We start from the raw sequence: 16,715 nt of genomic DNA on the forward strand, positions 1-16,715 counted from the left end.
GTTATATTGTTTATGAATGTTGCTGTACTTTCAGCTGGAACCAAGCAAAGAAATACCCTAAAAAGCTAATTTCCATCTCATTTCAAAAATTTCCATCTTTTTAGTGCAGTTTCTTAGCCTAAGAGGATTTGCAAGGGAGGGGGAGTAAGGAGGGAGGAGCTGTTTAGTATTAATAGATTATTGACAGCTTAATGTCTTGGCACCTAGACAGCCCATAAGGTATAATAAACAGGAAGCTGTCTGATGTGAGCGCAGTCAATAGCGTATTCAATCAGAACCTTTCAGTTAATTGCTGGTTGACCTCAGACATTTCCTTTAAGTGAAACTGTCCTTTGCTCAGATCTCATCTGGGTTTCAGGGTTTAATTTGAGAATGCCCTTTCCATATGGCAGCTTGTGCATACATTCCTGGTGGAGTTTTGCTTTGCTCCCATGCACAGCATTATGAGAGCCAGTGTGTGCCCGGAGCTGTGCAAATCTCGTAGCCGTGCGCTGGGCTGCCAGCGGGGCTGGGAATACGCCATGGAACAGGGCTGGGAATATGCCATGGAGTTGGGCTGGGAGTGCACCATGGAGCTGGGCTGGGAGTGCACCATGGAGCGGGGCTGGGAATACGCCATGGAGCGGGGTTGGGAATGCACCATGGAGCAGGGCTGGGAATACGCCATGGAGCTGGGCTGGGAATACGCCATGAAGCTGGGCTAGGAATAAGCCATGGAGCTGGGCTGGGAATACACCATGGAGCTGGGCTAGGAATAAGCCATGGAGCTGGGCTGGGAATACGCCATGGAGCTGGGCTAGGAATAAGCCATGGAGCTGGGCTGGGAATACGCCATGGAGCTGGGCTAGGAATAAGCCATGGAGCTGGGCTGGGAATACGCCATGAAGCTGGGCTAGGAATAAGCCATGGAGCTGGGCTGGGAATACGCCATGGAGCTGGGCTAGGAATAAGCCATGGAGCAGGGCTGGGAATACGCCATGGAGCTGGGCTGCTGCTGGGCAGCAGCACCACAGTTGAAGCAGGCAGGGTTGTAAACTTGACATCAGGGGTACTTTCAAAGCAGCTGGGCTGTTGCCAAGGGTGTTTTGGATGGAGTCAGGCACGGCTTTGGTGCCTGGAGAGGCACCACGGAATTAATGAGACCTGATCCGGCCCCTGCAGATGTGCAGTGCTGCAGCAGATGTGCAGTGCTGCAGCCCAGCATGGCTGCCCTGGCAGAGGGGTCAGCACCGCTGCCTCCATCCCAACCAGGGGCACAGATTCCCCTGCTCCTCTGCACAATAGCAGACCAGAGCTCATTTGTATTTAGTTTCCCTAATTCCTGTACTTAGCCATTCTAATTTTTTCAGACTGTGTATCTTGATGAGGCCCAGATAAGCTACAAAGGCAAGCAGGCAGGAAACCACACGGGCAGTCTCTGACCCTGACTAACTGGAAACCATCTGCTTATTTGGGGAGGAAACTTCCATGGAAATCTCTTGTAGCAAGTCTGCCGCGTTTGGGTTTTTCTTCCTTTCCCTTCAACTGTTGACTCAACACACACAACTCGGAGCGTGTGTGTTTTCCACAGGCGAGATCATGGAAGGTCAGCTGTGGCAGCTCTCATTTGCAGCAAAGGGGTCTGGATTTCCCGATGGCAGGGAACTGCCATGTGAAGGAAATGCTTCTGTATCAGAGCAAGTTTAATTTACACTTCATGCAGTCAGGAGACATTTTTTTGTCTCTAGACCTGTGGTGATTGTGTCTTTTAGCCACTTATCATGCATTCAGACTGTGGTTTGCTGGAAGGAGTATTATTACTTTTAATCTCTAATTTTTCCCTGGTTTTGATTAATTTCTGTGGTTCTCTTTGTCCCTCTGTGTCAAACAAACTGCTTATGCCTTTTTAATGGCCTGATTAGCACCAGGGAAGCACTGCTAACTTGGAGTAATGTTATTCTTTGTGTTCCCTTGTTTAAATGAGATGAGGAGTAAGAATGCTGCATTGCTATGTTTGGGATCCATTAAAGTCCAGTCTGGACCCCTGCCTGAAGCAGGTTGTGAATCTTCCGTCTTCAGTCATGCATGTTGGAAAGGTGAAGGGGAATAGTTTTGAGATGATGCTCCCTTTTTAGGAAGATTAAAGGATAAGAGAGGTTTGGAGTAGTTATTTCTGGACAGAATAGAATAAAAAACCATGGCCAGACAGAACAGAACAAGTGAAGAAATCCCAAGGTACATGTGTGACCCTGGGGCCATCAGCTGCAACACTCACACTTTGCTCCCAGGTGTCTCTGGCCAGAATATATTCAGAAGTACTTTCTGGTTTTATCAGACTTACTGGCCAAGCTGCTAATCAGTGCTACATTGACCAAAGGACTCCCACATGCAATAAAAATCATAAGCTTTATTGGATTTTGAGATAGAAAAGATTCACATCCATCTCCTTTTATAAACTGCATTGCATTTTGTTCTTGCAGAGCTCCCATCAGTACAACCCTCAGTAAATACGATGGTGAAGGAGGTAGGTGGGTAGATAGATGGCTGTGAGCTGCTCTTTCTTGGGTGGTACAGCCTAGAGCTACAGAACTGCTTCAGCTGAGTTAAAGGGGTTGCTGACATTTCTGAAATGCTGGAATAAAAAAATATGTTTGTCCTTTCTAAATTGTTATTTTTCAGCTCAAATAAAAAAAGTTTGTGGCAGTTTAGAGCAATAAGCAACATAATGCTTTGAAGGAAAATAGGAAGAATCTGAAGAGCAAAAGTTGTTCTGAATAAAAGCAACCGTAGTATGCTGTTGCATGAAAAATGCCTAAACAACTGCTTGAACTTTGTCAGAATATTCACCCCTCTGCTGCCCCAGGCAAACAGTTTGGCAAAGTAGACTTTACTTAGTCAGTACTTTGATGCCACTCAGTTGACATTTTTGACCAAAAGATTTTTGACTGAAAAATGCCACACAATCACAACCTTATTGAAGCAAAGTTTTGCATTTATAGCAAAAACCTGTGGCTCCTTGCACGCAGTAGCTTCATGCTTTTGTTAAGTGTGAGCTTTACCCCCACGATTACATGTGTGCAGTCAGCCATGGACAGAGCAGTCCATGGAGTTCCCCACAGCAGCCAGCAGCAAAGCTGGATGGATCCCAGGGCCATAACAATGTCATCTTCTGCTTTGTCCTAATACTGCCTCTCTGGCCTTACATTAAACTGTTTTATTAAAAATGAACCGAAAAACTGTGAATATAAACTGCACGTGCTGTTGACTTTCCATAAAGTCATTTTCTACCAGCATTCAGCGTCTGCAAAATAGGTACAGGTCAGAGTAGTGAGACATGGAGCTCAACAGCATGGGAGTGAGACACCAGGGTACCTTCCTCTGTTTTCTGCACATGCACCTTTTCTAGAGCTTAATCAGGAAGACAAAGGATTTCAGATCTAATTCTCTGAGGCGTCCTGTCTTCAGTGCAGGACACTGTACTTTGGTCATTTGATTTTTATTTACCCAGTTTCAAGCTAAGGGTATAATAAAGCACATTATGCCAGTTGCGTGTGTGGTAATACTGGATATTTTGCTTTTACCATGGTAGTTGATTATAATGCACTTTTTAAGACTTGCTTTCTAAAAAAGGAATATTTATACTTTTATGTGTTTGATTCACACAGTATAGTTTGCACAAGTCCTGTTATTAAGTGCATTGGTGGTTACATCTCAAAAGCCAAAAAACATGCTGAGTAGTGTTTTATCAGCACAAATCTGCTATTTTCACTAACCATAACAGTCAGGTTCTCCTGACTTCTAACTGCTCCCATTGTAAAAATTAGCAGTACAGTTGGGTATTCTTGAAACCCCAAATAGCTATCTGTAAGGACCTAAAACAGTTTGATGGGACAAATAATTACCCCCCACCAGAATCCAGTGTCTAATCCAAACATATCCATCCTGAAATAATGCAGTGCCTACTCCTGGTCTGAGTAACTGGAAAACAACATGATTATAGTGGCGCCATTTGTGCCACCATAGTTAGGGGTTTAGAGCTTGACCTTAAGCATGGCTCTAGGTTGGGGCTTGTGAGGGAGGATCTTGCTCACACTGCCCACAAATACTCTTCTGATTTTCAAAAGAAAGGAGAACATGTGTAGTGTTAATTAAACAAGAAAGCTTGTGTTGTCTGCAGAAAACCAAACGAAAAACCCTTTTGTTGCCTCCTTAATTCCTGTGGCATTCTGCCAGCTCCTCATTAGTATTATCAGGGTTGGGATGGGGAAATGCAGAATTGACCTGAAATCTTTGGCAGACCCTCCCTTTAGCCACAACCAAGCTCAAGCTCTATATGGAAAGTGCTAAGCAAAGCTCTGCACACCATAGCACCCCAGAGAGCCTTGCTAGGGCTGTGAGAGAAAGCACAGAAGAGGCAAGTCAGAGGCCTACAAAGCTTATGGTCTTGTTTTGGAGAAGGTGAGTGTTAACTGGAAGGTTTGTGGCCCTCAAGATGCACGCAGATGTTAAAAGTCCCACTTAAGAGGGCTCTACTTAGCATCACCACGAAGAAGGGCAGTGTTTCTGGGGCTGTTGCTGTTGCTTTTTTCCTTGTGGATGAGGTTGCCTCGCTACCAGAGGTCCACAGGTTACAGGCAAGAGAGGCTTGCATGGCTTCTCCAAGGCCAGCAGAGTCCTGCCTGCCTGCCAGGGGTGCAACAAACTGGCCCCTGTGCCAGCTGTGCTGGCTGTGCCCCATCCCCAGACAATGGAGCCATCCATCACCGATGCCTTCAGGAGAAAGTCTGCAGCGAGGTTGTGCAACACTTCCTGACCGCATCGGCCGCTCTGTCACCAGCGCCCTGGTTTGTGCCAGCAGCAGCCGGAATGGAACTGGCTGGTTGCGTATGGGCACAGGAGGGACGTGCCAGCTCCACCTGAGGGCTGGGCAGGAGCTGCTGGCAGCTCTCCCAGGCTGCAGCCAGGTATTAGAGAAAGAGGTATCCAGTGCTGGTTGCAGTTACTCTGCAGTGAAACTAAGGATCTGGCTTGAACCAGCCCAAGATGGGAAATTCAGAGCTAATACATGAATGTTCATCAGCATGAGCTCATTTTTGCTGCCCCATAAAATCAGCCAGTTCTCAGGCACTTGCACAGCAATGAAAGTTGTGCCTGTGCTTTTGTGGGAAGAGTTGAGTTAGCATTCGAGGGAGAGCAGTTACCCCAGGAAACACCGGGACACTGTTCTGCATTGTCAGAGTTTTCTGATTTATTTTTTTAACATTATACAGACAAAATAGTGGCTATTGTGTAGGCACGTGCTGTCTATTAACAGAGATCAGGAAAGGGAAATAAACCACGCATTACTGAAGAATAAGATCATGATTGTGGTCAAGTGGTGGCAGAAGTTTTTTTTCTCTTTGTCAAGCTGATTTGTAAACATTCTTCAAACAACTGTGCAGACAGCAATGCCACAGCTTCTTGAAAGGAAAGCAAAGACAAGGAAAGATTCCTCTGCACAGATGTTTTACAGTAACCTCTTAGACCTGTCCCAAAGTTATCTGGTCATCTGAAGTTGTCATTGCAAGCTATGCTGCGCATGTGGCCTCTTAGCAGCACAGTGTAATCAGACTGTAATTTATATTTTATCTCCAGTGATGATAGCACTTAAAAATGTTTTGTGGTGGATTTGCTCTTTGATGCATGGTAAGCTCCTGTTAGCATTAATGGGAGCAGTGTGTGCTGGGGAGAGGGAGAGACACCTTCCCTCTGACTTCAAGTCAAGATTAATTTTGTTTTGCTTATGCTTTATCACTGTGTGGGATGCCAAAAGCAATTTACAACTGAAAATGTTGTGGGTTTTTTTTTTTTTGTTTTTTTTTTTTTTTAACTCCTGTTGCCTTTTTTGTCACCTTTTTGACCATTTTGGATAGTTTGGTCCTGGAGAATTGCAGGATGGGGCTGCTGTTTCAGAGGCTGGCTGTTCAGTGTCTTGCCATTTCAAATCCCTGCCTATTTCCGGCCCTTGAGCAAGGCAGCCGCCATAAAGCAAAGGGAAGCATGTGGCAAGTGTGCTCCAAAGATGTTGAAATGAATCACTTCAACCAGCTTACATTCCAGCCTGGAAAACAAACTTGCCTTTGACTTTGGTTCCCTGTGGAACTCATTTCTCTCCTCAAGAGTCCTCTCTAAGTCCCTTTCTGTGTAGCTTGGCGTGACTTGTACCTTAGAGCCGATAGTTTTAGGATACAGAGTTTGTCTGATCCAATATTCTGGCTCCACCAGTAGTCAGGAGCAGATGAAGAGTGATAGGAAATGGGTTTTGGGTTTTTTTTTAGTGTGGGCCTGCTTTGTCTTTGCAGAAAAAATAAGTGGCACCCAGGGCTGCTGGTTTACAAGGTGGTGTGTAGCCACCACTTCTCGTTGGCCGGTTTGGTCTGGCGTTCATGAGATGGGGTACATCACATCACATCACAGACAAGTATTATAATTATCTCTAATAAGGGTGTTTGCTCTCGTGGAGCAATTACTAAGCTGCACTGGAAAATGCGCAAGATGTGCAGCCAGCATTTGAGCTACAAAATTAAAAGAAGCTCAGACTGAAGTTAGATGAAAGTGAACATATTTATCCATGTCAGACTTCCTACCATTTTGCACGCTCATATTGATTTATTTTGACACGGTCTTCTTTTATTGAGTACCATATATTCTTTTAAATCCCTTACCGATAACAGTACCTGCTAAGGGCAATTGTAAAAGGAAACTAAAGTATATTAAACCTGCCTGGAGTCAAAATGTAATCTAACACCTGTACTCTGCAATTTGTCATCACTTCATAGATACTTTTTCTTTTTTAATAACAGTTTTGGATTTCCCTGAGTTTTGACCTTAGGATACTGTATAATCCAAGAAAAGCAAGGAAACTAAACCACAGTCTTTAACACAGCTTTATGGTGTCAAGGTGTGAAGTCACTCTGAGAATGAGCCCAAAGAAAATACTTCCTCTGGTGCTGCGACTAGTGCTGCAGTGTTTACCCAAATGAATGTATTTTTGCAAGGGAAGAAAAAAGAGTAGTCTTAAGAACTACACTTTTAATAGGAAAGAAATGAACACAGGTGCAAATTGTAACTTCTGCTACAGTTTCTTGTACAGACATTCCTAGAAACCTGTAAAGAGTCTTGGCTGTGCAATTAATGTTCCTACAATGGGAGCCCCAGACTGGGAGGCTGTCCGGGTGGAGGCCTGGTTATGGCAGCTGCTGCCTCTCTTCTCTTCTTGCACATTTCTATATGTGAAGAGAGACCAGGGCTAGGGAGTGTAAGGCTGTTTATTTGAATAGATAATCTCCTGCAGATTATTCCTGTAAACTCTGGTAAGAGGGACAGTGACTCCCCGGTATAATATTTTGTTGCAACAAAAGGGAGTTTGTCTCTTCAGTAGACTCTTACCAGGATAGCTGGGCATTGCCTGGGGGCTCTCAGCTTACAGAGGTGAGGTGTTGCTCAGTAAAGTGCAGCTGAAGACCTCGTTTAGGCCTGTCTTCCACCCTGCCTTTGAGTTCAGTTGGCCATGGGGAAGGAGCTTTTCCAGTGGCTTGCTGACGGGAGGGGTGTGGTGAATTGTTTTTGCATGGAGTCAAACTGGTGGCAGCTCCTGCTGATGAGCCATGAACACTTGTAAGGGCAGTAATAGATCACTGTGTTAGGTGCACGAAATGATGGACCTATGTTTTGTAGTATGTGTCTGTTCTCTCTGCCTATATTTTGGGGTCCTTAAGCAGGCTAAAATCTTGCTGTCTTTGGCATAGAAGTCCTTGATGTGATACAGCGTTATGGCTGGCTATGAGAACAGTGTAAAGGTGAAGAAAAGCTGAAAGGTGAGACGCCTTCCCTCCACTGAGAATAGATGGGTAGAATTATTTGGTTTGGAAAAAGAGCTGTAAGATTATTGAGTCGAGTTATTAATCCACCAATGCCAAGTCCACCACTAAACCATGTCTCTAAGTGCCACATCTACACATATTTTAAGTATCTCTAGGGATGGTGACTCCACCACTTCCCTTAGTAGCTTGTTCCAATGCTTTGCAACCCTTTTACTAATATCAAATCTAAACCTCCTCTGGCAAAGAGAAGGCCAGTCCATTCAACTTCGCTCCTTGTGGGTTCAGGTTATCAAAATTGATATTGACTACCACATGCTGTCAAGGTGCCTGTCAGTGCTCACGCTGACTGTGCACAGAGGCAGGTGCTGTCAGTTCAGCAAGGGCAGTTTTTGTTGCAAATGCACAGTCTTACAAGCATGTAACGTTTTTGGTGTTTCTCCTAGCAAGGGGCACTTCATCATCTCAGCAAATCCCAGCAGAAGGGAGCTCACATGACTGGTCCTCTCTGCAGAGGGAAGGTCAGAACCACACTAGGAAACAAAAGAGCTTGGTGTTTTCACATAGAAATGCAGTTGCTGATTCCAGTGTGCTCAAAAGACTGTCCAGGCAATGGAGGGTGACGTGTCCCAGAGCCAGTGTTTTCAGCCGGTGCCTCACTGCTGGTGGTGCCCAAGTGTGTGTGTGTTCCCCGCTCGAGCATCCTGCTTGGCTCCCTTAGCCTCTCACCAATGTCACATGTGTAGTTCTAGCTAGAAAGTGGGTGGAAATGGAAACAAACATCAGTGGCGTAGTGAATCCAGCCAAAATTAAATACAGTACAGGCACAGACTGCAATTATTTGACGTTCATCTTACAGTTGGGTTCGCTCACCTCTCTTTTCTGTGGGAATGCCAAAAACAGGTTTCTCCTGTGGGAGCACATGGAGACATGGGGAGTGGATACGTGTAAAACAGCAACCGTCCCTTCCCCATGATAATTCTTGGCTTTGGATTTTAGATAGACCACAAACCCTTAGCTTATTACAAATAATCCTGATCACTCCCATAATGATACATTACATTATATACTCTCCTAAATTTAATCATTCAATATCTCACTTCCTTCCCTGTAGGCATGTACTATTATATTTTACACATGGCTTCCAGCTGCTTTTCATTGTGGCCTTCAAATCATATTTCAGTACAGCGCGATCTAAGACCAGTCACTTTATCATTTAAAGTCAACTTCCATCACAGTCATTTTCTTGCAAGTTTTCTACCAGGGCTGGTGAATTTGTTTCAGAAAGATAAGTTTGTCTGTGAGGAGAAAGTCTACCTGAATGAACCTTCATGAAGCAGTATCTGCCAGAGATACTTTGTTCTGAAATGTTGAAAGGCAGCCTTGCCTATCTATAGAGTTCAAGAATTAAATCTCTTGAAAGAATGAAAAGAATAAATCCTCTGGGCATGGAAGGAAATCTGTATCTTCACATTTGATTTGAAAGTAGATGAGAAGTCAGGAAGGGGAAGGGAAGTCAGCTCCAGATGGTGCTGGCTGTGGAGGAGAAGGAAGCTGCCCCACCTGTGGCTGGGCAGCAATGGAGAAGGGCATGTGGGATGGAAATGGGAGTGGAGAAGGGGAATGTGGGGCATCTGTGCCACAAAGTGCACCCTTCTGAGCTCAGCACCAGCTTTCCTGGGAAAAGGGAAGCTGAGTGGGGCCATTGGTGCTATCTGTTATCTCAGAAGCCCATCATGTACATGGTGCTTTGTGGTAGGTCCAGCCACCACTGGGGGTTCACCTGCGCTGGGAAATGCACTGCGCCCTGTACATGGAGGATCAGGGTTGTTTCCTTCTTGGCAGTGCAGAGGCAGAGCAGCACTGACCTGAAACCCAAAGAGATGTGGCAGGGTATGCACAACTGTGTGAAGCTGCTGGAAATTTTACCTCTAGATGTAGGAGCCTAATAATGACTCAAGATCTGAAAATCTGGAACTCCAAGAATGGTCCATTTCCTCTGTGAGGCTGTGGCATGCAGAGCCAGACATGAAGTAAGCCAATCACTCAAACTGGCCAGAATGCTCATCAATCAAGTGTAGTTTAAAGCAAATATTTAACATAAAGGTAGTTTAGACTTCATATTGTACCGTGTGCTCAGCAGTTGAATCTGGTTTGCATAGAATAATGTTCTCTTTTGTGCTAAATAGCCTGTCCTGACAGAAGGAATTGCAAAACTGACCACAGCCCAGGTCTGAAGGACATCCTGAGCATTTATCCATCTCTCTGTATATGGCTAAAATTCTATTGCTGAAAAATATAGTGTGGCTGAAATCCTTTGTTAGTGCTACTGGCAATCCAGAGGAGACACCCAGAAGTTAGTAAAATAATGAAATTTATCTGTTATAAGAGCAGATTTAGTTTTTTTCATTACATAAGATAACAGGAGGTGAAATAAAATACAACCTTTTTCTAGTATTTTACACTGATAACCCCCAGGTTTTGCATATTCCCTTTTAGAGAAGGTGGGGAGGTCACTCTGGAAAAGGAAGGGTTAATTGAAATTATTCTTCCCTCCCGCACTCAGCCCTCTCTTTGGTTGATTGCTTTATAGATGCTGTAGGCATCTCTTCATCTCCTTCAAATTAAACATTTTACTGCTGCTGATCCCGTATTGTTGGATTTTTTCATCATTATATTTGATTGGAAGTCTTGTAACATTTTTCAAGCTGGATCATTTCTCATGCTATTTGTCAACTGAAAAGGGAAAAAAAAGCCCCCTTCCAACTCCAACAAGAATTAACTGAGTAATTCGCACCCTTTCTGGATGTGTTTCTATCTCTGTTAGATGCTACTTGAATCCAGCTTCTGATTAGCAATGCTACTTGCAGCTCTCTGTGTGACGCTGTCTGTAAGTTCCCTGGCAGCTCATTTGCGATGTTAAATCCTTTTGATTTTGGCTGCTCTGGGCCTTATTTTGTCAGGGGACAGGACCAGAGGCCACAACAGGGGAGACTAGGTAGGGTCTGTGTGACAAATTCATGGGGCTTGGTCCCTGGCTAGAGCCTGCGATCCCGGCTCTGCTGTTTTCAGTGCTCCCTGCTGACGTCGGTACGGATCCCACCCTCATCTGTAACCCTCTATTTGGAAACGTCAGCCCTTCTCTTTGAAAGCAATCCATGGACAAAAAAGAACTCCTCAAAGAGCAGCTGAGCGATCCCATTCATTGGAACATTATGCTCTTTTATTGCAAGAGATGTAATAAAACATAAACCAGATTATCTGTCATTTCCATTTGAGCTCCCCCTTTTCCCCCGCTCCTTGGTTAGCCATTTCTATGGCACCCTCAGTATTTACGTGCTTAGGAGGAAAATGTTCGTGTTGGCACCGAAAGAGGTTTGCAGTGTTTCTGCCCAGCCTCAGCTCTCACCCGCGGGTGGCAAGTCCTGTGCTGGCACCTGCTCTTGGCTGTCCGTGTGGAGCTGCTCCTTGTTGGGGTGTTCCTGCCACTGTCCTGGCACGGCTGTGCCCGTGGGGACAGCGGCAGCGCTGCCAGCAGCAGGATGCGCAGCTGTGTCCCTGCACTGCCAGCCCTCGCTCCTCCCCGCTGCTCGCCGAGGCACCGGGACGTGGTGCCGGGTCCTGCCTCTGTGCCCGGGGAGCTGCAGCCGCGGGGAGCAGAGCCCTGGCCAGGTGTAGAGCCCTTGTGGCAGCCGCCGGGCCCCTGTCACAGCATCCCCGGCAGGCTCAGCTCCTCGGCCGCGCTGCGCTGGGCAGCGCCTGGGGACCGCGACCTGCTTCCCAAAAGCTGTGACTGGAGATCGCTGATGTTACAAATTGTTATGGCAGGAGCATTTGATGAAGGAAATGAATAAAGGGCTCTTCGGCACAGAGCCTTTTCGTTTATTTGCATAACAGGCTGATATTCCACAGTGGACTTCCCTCTTGGGGTAATAACTTGACTAGTGTAGTATTTTACTGGGGGCTTAGTATGTGTGCAAAATCTAGTGCAAGTTCTCAGCACATTTCCATTGTTTATCTTTTTTTTTTTTTTTTTTTTTTTAAGAGAGCTTTAATGTTGATTTAATGGTTGATTCTCTGGATGTTACAGTTTGCAACAAAGACATTTTCTTCTTGGATAAAGAGCCAGAATTCCCTCTTGTGAAAGAAAATAGTTATCCATATTGATTTTGTTAGCTTTGAGTGTCAAGCTCTAATAATTATTTCCCTGCATCTGAAGAAACCTCTGGGCAAATACAGCCCTCAATCCTGTAGGGGATTTTTTCTGTTAATCTCCCCTGTATAGATTTGGTTTTAAAGAAAGTGTATGGAGCTCCTCTGTGTTTTGAGCAATTCAGGGCAGGTATTTTTTCCCCTGGAATAAGGGTTGCACAAGGCCCTTTCTTAGTCATTTTAAGTGGCTGTTAGGAAGATTAAGAGTTACATATGCTTTCTTTAAACTTGCCGAAAAGGAGATACTGTGGGTGAAAATCTGTTACAAGACTGCAAAGTGTGCTTGCCCGGAGGGTGTCTCAGAATGGAGGGCTATTGTTATTTGAACTCAGAACTCCTCAACTAGTGACATTACTACAGATGTCATACAGAGAAACCTGTTCAGGAGACACATTAAAGCCACCTATGTCAAGCAACTGAATTGACTATGCTGTGTCTCTTGAGAGAAGGGAAATCTTAACAAATCTCTGCACTTCTACTATTTTTTTTCTTCCGTAATTAGCTGTGATGGATTTTAATGCAAAATCATTATTCATAAAGTAGCACCTGAGAATCCCGCATGTGCATAGGCCTTTGTAGTACTTGAAATCTTGAAGAAATGGTCAAAGTGTCTAGCCTGAAAAGATGAGAGGAAACAAGGATGGGGAGAAGAGGAGCAAAGCAGGAGAATGACTTTTCTGAGATGGGACAACTGGCCAATCATCATGCCAATGAGACTATAATACCTTTTGACCTAATTTTTATTTTGGCTACTTTAGATTTCTTTTTATTACTTATATTTTGTAATTCTTAGTTAATTTGTGGGTTTACATTTATTTTATATAATTTGCCTTTTATATCACTTCCTCCTTTCGGTTTGTAGTTGTAGAGACATGTAGCTGTCTTGCAGGTGAGAAGGGCAGTGGACAATGCATATGAATTGTACTTTTCTTGACCAAAACAAAGTAGATCCTGCGTACAGACTCGTACAAGTGCCCTTATGTCAAGCACTGAGTGAGTCAGCATGTGAAGTGTGTGTCTGTTTGATCTTATAGGTGCTTCACAGACAGCAGTCCCAGCCTGCCAAGGAGAATTCCCCACCTAGAGAAGAGGCTCCTCCTCCACCTGCTGAGGACAGTTGTGCCAAAAAGCCAAGATCCCGTACCAAGATCTCCTTGGAAGCTCTAGGTATCCTTCAAAGCTTTATTCACGATGTGGGTCTCTACCCCGATCAGGAAGCCATCCACACCCTCTCTGCTCAGCTGGATCTCCCCAAACACACCATCATCAAATTCTTCCAGAACCAGCGTTACCACGTGAAGCACCACGGGAAGCTAAAAGAGCACTTGGGAACGGTGGTTGACGTGGCAGAGTACAAGGATGAGGAGCTGCTGACGGAGTCGGAGGAGAACGACAGTGAGGAAGGCTCTGAGGAAATGTACAAAGTGGAGGCTGAGGAGGAGAATCCCGACAAAAGCAAGGCAGCTCCAGCAGACATCGACCAGAGATAATGTGAGATAGGAGTGCAGAAAGCAATACATTGATCCAAGGATTTTCTGAGGTTTTATTTTTGATTTTTTCCCTCGTTTTACTTACTGTTTGTTTGTTTCCGTTGCGCATGATCCATGTGCAAACCGAATGAATTCAGCGTTGCCCGATCAGACATCGCCTTGACACAGACACTCGAGTGTTACACTTTCTACATCTGACTGAAGCAATTGTAGTCACATAGGATTATGCCTTCATCAATCTTGCACTTATGAAAGGGACAGCTAGCAAGTAAATGGGAAGAAAAAGTCCTATGAAATCAGTGAAGGGAAATTTACAACTTTGTGTGTGTATATATATATTTACATTATATATATATATATATATATATATATATATTAAATTGCATGGGACTGAACTTTACAACCTGAAAGTATAGACTGTGAAATGAGTTCTTTACAGATGAAACTTGTTTATGTTTTAAAACCACTTCACAATGAGTTGCTTTGGCTTTTTGATAAACTGCCGCCTGCTCTCAGGGTGTGGTGACTATTTTTGAATTCCTATTTATTTTCTATGTTTATCCCTGATTTTTTTTTTTCATTATTATATGGCTTCCTATCTGGCAACTTGATGGGTAATTTTTGAGGTATTTAAAGACGTAAATCAACACTGCCAAAAAAAGAAAAGAGGAAAAAAAGAGAGAAAATAGAAAAATCAGGGCACCTTAAAAAGAAAACTAGTAAGTTAAAAGTACTTTGAACACAATGCACACTTAAAAGGATGCAGCATGTTCCACTCTCCAGATAGTCCTTTCTGTAGTGAACAGATGAGTTTTCATGGGATTCAGAATGACTTAAGCTGAAATGCAGTGCATAGAAGACTTGTCCATTAATGAGGTCTTTATAGAAAGAGAAAAAAGATTAATGTGTTGAGATTTGATGTATGGAATTCATACTATCAGCCACATTTTACCGTGGATTTTATTTACCTGTTCTCTGTTTCAGATCTTAGAATTTATAAGCTTCCTTCTTGTTGTTGCTTTTTGTTCATACTGAAGTGAAACACGCGCTCACACACACATGTAAAGTTACATTGCGACACAAAATGCCATAATCCCGAGAATCCTGGCCAGGTAAATTGCTGACAGCCCGAGGGTTTGCATTGCTGACTTCCCGCTCGCCCTCCTCGCAGCCTCCCCCGTGTTTCTGTTGTAGCCGGGTTTGCTCGTGTCCCGCGTTCGTGCCAGTGCAATGAAGTGTTTTCAGCCGCAGGTCCCGTCCCTGCGGGCCCGGCGCTCCCAGTCCGCCTGGGCCGAGGCTCCGCAGCACCCCGGTAGCAGCTACGTTCCACAGAGCAGAGCCCATCCCGACTGACTCTTCGATGGCCTGAGCACTAAAGCTGCAATCTGCCATAGCATCCACCCGCTCTGAGGCACCCTGTCGAGAGAGACGCCAAGTAGCATTTACTGTTCACTTCCGTGCAATGATTCCCGAGACAGAGACCTCACCTTGCACCTGGATTGATTTCAGACGCCTCTAAACTGCAGCCATAACGGTACCAACAAGGCTTCTGGCTTTTTTCTTCCTTTTTTCACATGGGCTTTTCATGTAATCTTGACAAAGACCTCATGCAATATCACTTTGAAAGTTACTTTCTGTTTACTACACCAGGCAATGTAATATAACTGTTAATACTATTTATATATTTGAAAGGTATAAAAGGTAGGAGTTAAAAACGAAAAACAAACCTCTACGTGTAGATATTTACTCAGAACAGACAATATACAGGGAGAAGACGTTGCAATACAAGCTAATTCTAGCTGCTCAGTAACCTCTGGAGTTTTTATGAGATTTTTTCAGAGCTAATGTTTGAAACATGAGTATCTCTGCATAAATTTCATATACCTTTGCAAAATTATGGTGGGTTGCTTACTTAATGCCCCTTTTGCTCTTCATCCTTTAGTTCTGTAGTATGCTGCAGCTTTAATCAGAATTTCGATGGTTGCTGCTTTATGTTTCTCTCAGAGCTACGCTTTCAAAACTGTCTTCTTATCCTGTAGCTGAAATCACTCCATACATTTGAAAGGAAACTGAATTTTGCCAAGCTACGTAAGTTGTTCATCTGATGATGGCATCGACATTTGGTATCTTTTACACTTCAACCAAAAATTTTATTAGGTATTTTTTCAATGCTGAGTCTTGCCTTTTTATTTTTAATTTCACTGCCAATTTTGCAGTGGTTCTAAGTGAATCTGTGGGCATTTTAGCCTGTGGTCTTGCCAGAACTTTGCGAATTACAATGCATATATGTCTATTTATTCAATATCCATCATATAATATCTATTTGGAGAAAGAAACTTTTCTTGTAGTGCCTCTTAACAAAGCACAATTTTCCGCCTTTTTTGTGAAATAAAAAATAAAAAAAAACAAATTGTGTTTTATTGCGGTATCAACAATGTGAATAAGGATTAACATATTGTAAATGTTCATTTTTCCATGTAAATCAACTTTATCTTCGTTATCACTAAGTGATAATTAATTTTTAACTTATGTGCATTGTTAGGCTGTTAGAATTTTTTGGTTGTTGAAATAAAATGCATTCAATAAATATGACTTAATTTGTCAAGTAATTTACTGGGCCTTTTTTCTTTTCTCCTGAGTTCAGTTGGAACAAGGTCTGCAAGATGGAGGGGGCATATTTTTGCCTGCTGAAAAAAGGTTTGATTGGTATTACTGGGTCTTGAAAACCAGCATAAGTCCCCTGGAGCTGGCACAGGTGACAAATGTGTACGACCAGGACTAACCTGTTGTGTTAGTGGCTTTCTGTGCACATGCAGGTGCCTGCACAGGGTGTTTCTGGTGGGGTCAGAAGGAGGGTGGGGTGCCTTCAGCCTGTCGGAGAATATACTCAAAACGCACACATAAAGATCCACTTCCAGTCTGCTGTCTTCTTTCACTGGTAGATTTTTTTCTGTTTATAATTAAAAAGCCACAAATGACTGCGTGTCAGGAAACTTTTGGAGCACACATGTCCATGGTTAATGGACATAATAAAAGGCTTTATTATATTTATAGCAGGGCATCCTACTGAGTGCGTAGAGGAATGCCGGAAGGATTGATGTATCTGAGAAATGTGTGAAATGTTTTTGGGGAGAATACAGATAAATGGAAAAAATTGCTCAAAATTCTTAAGCTA

General features: G+C 43.8%; 1 protein-coding gene across 7 annotated transcripts in view; it reads left to right on the forward strand.

Moving 5' to 3' along the window:
- The window catches only part of SATB2 (SATB homeobox 2), a 132,285-nt gene extending 116,153 nt beyond the window's left edge, over nt 1-16,132 (forward strand). For all 7 annotated transcript variants that reach the window (XM_068196245.1, XM_068196251.1, XM_068196246.1 and 4 more), the window contains one exon: nt 13,085-16,132. In XM_068196245.1, coding sequence (XP_068052346.1) covers nt 13,085-13,540 — 456 coding nt within the window. In that variant the 3' untranslated portion in view covers nt 13,541-16,132. The remainder of the gene's footprint in view (nt 1-13,084) is intronic.
- Nucleotides 16,133-16,715: the final 583 nt, after the last annotated feature.

This window comes from Anomalospiza imberbis, chromosome 7 (genome assembly GCF_031753505.1).
Source record: "Anomalospiza imberbis isolate Cuckoo-Finch-1a 21T00152 chromosome 7, ASM3175350v1, whole genome shotgun sequence".
Classification (NCBI taxonomy): domain Eukaryota; kingdom Metazoa; phylum Chordata; class Aves; order Passeriformes; family Viduidae; genus Anomalospiza; species Anomalospiza imberbis.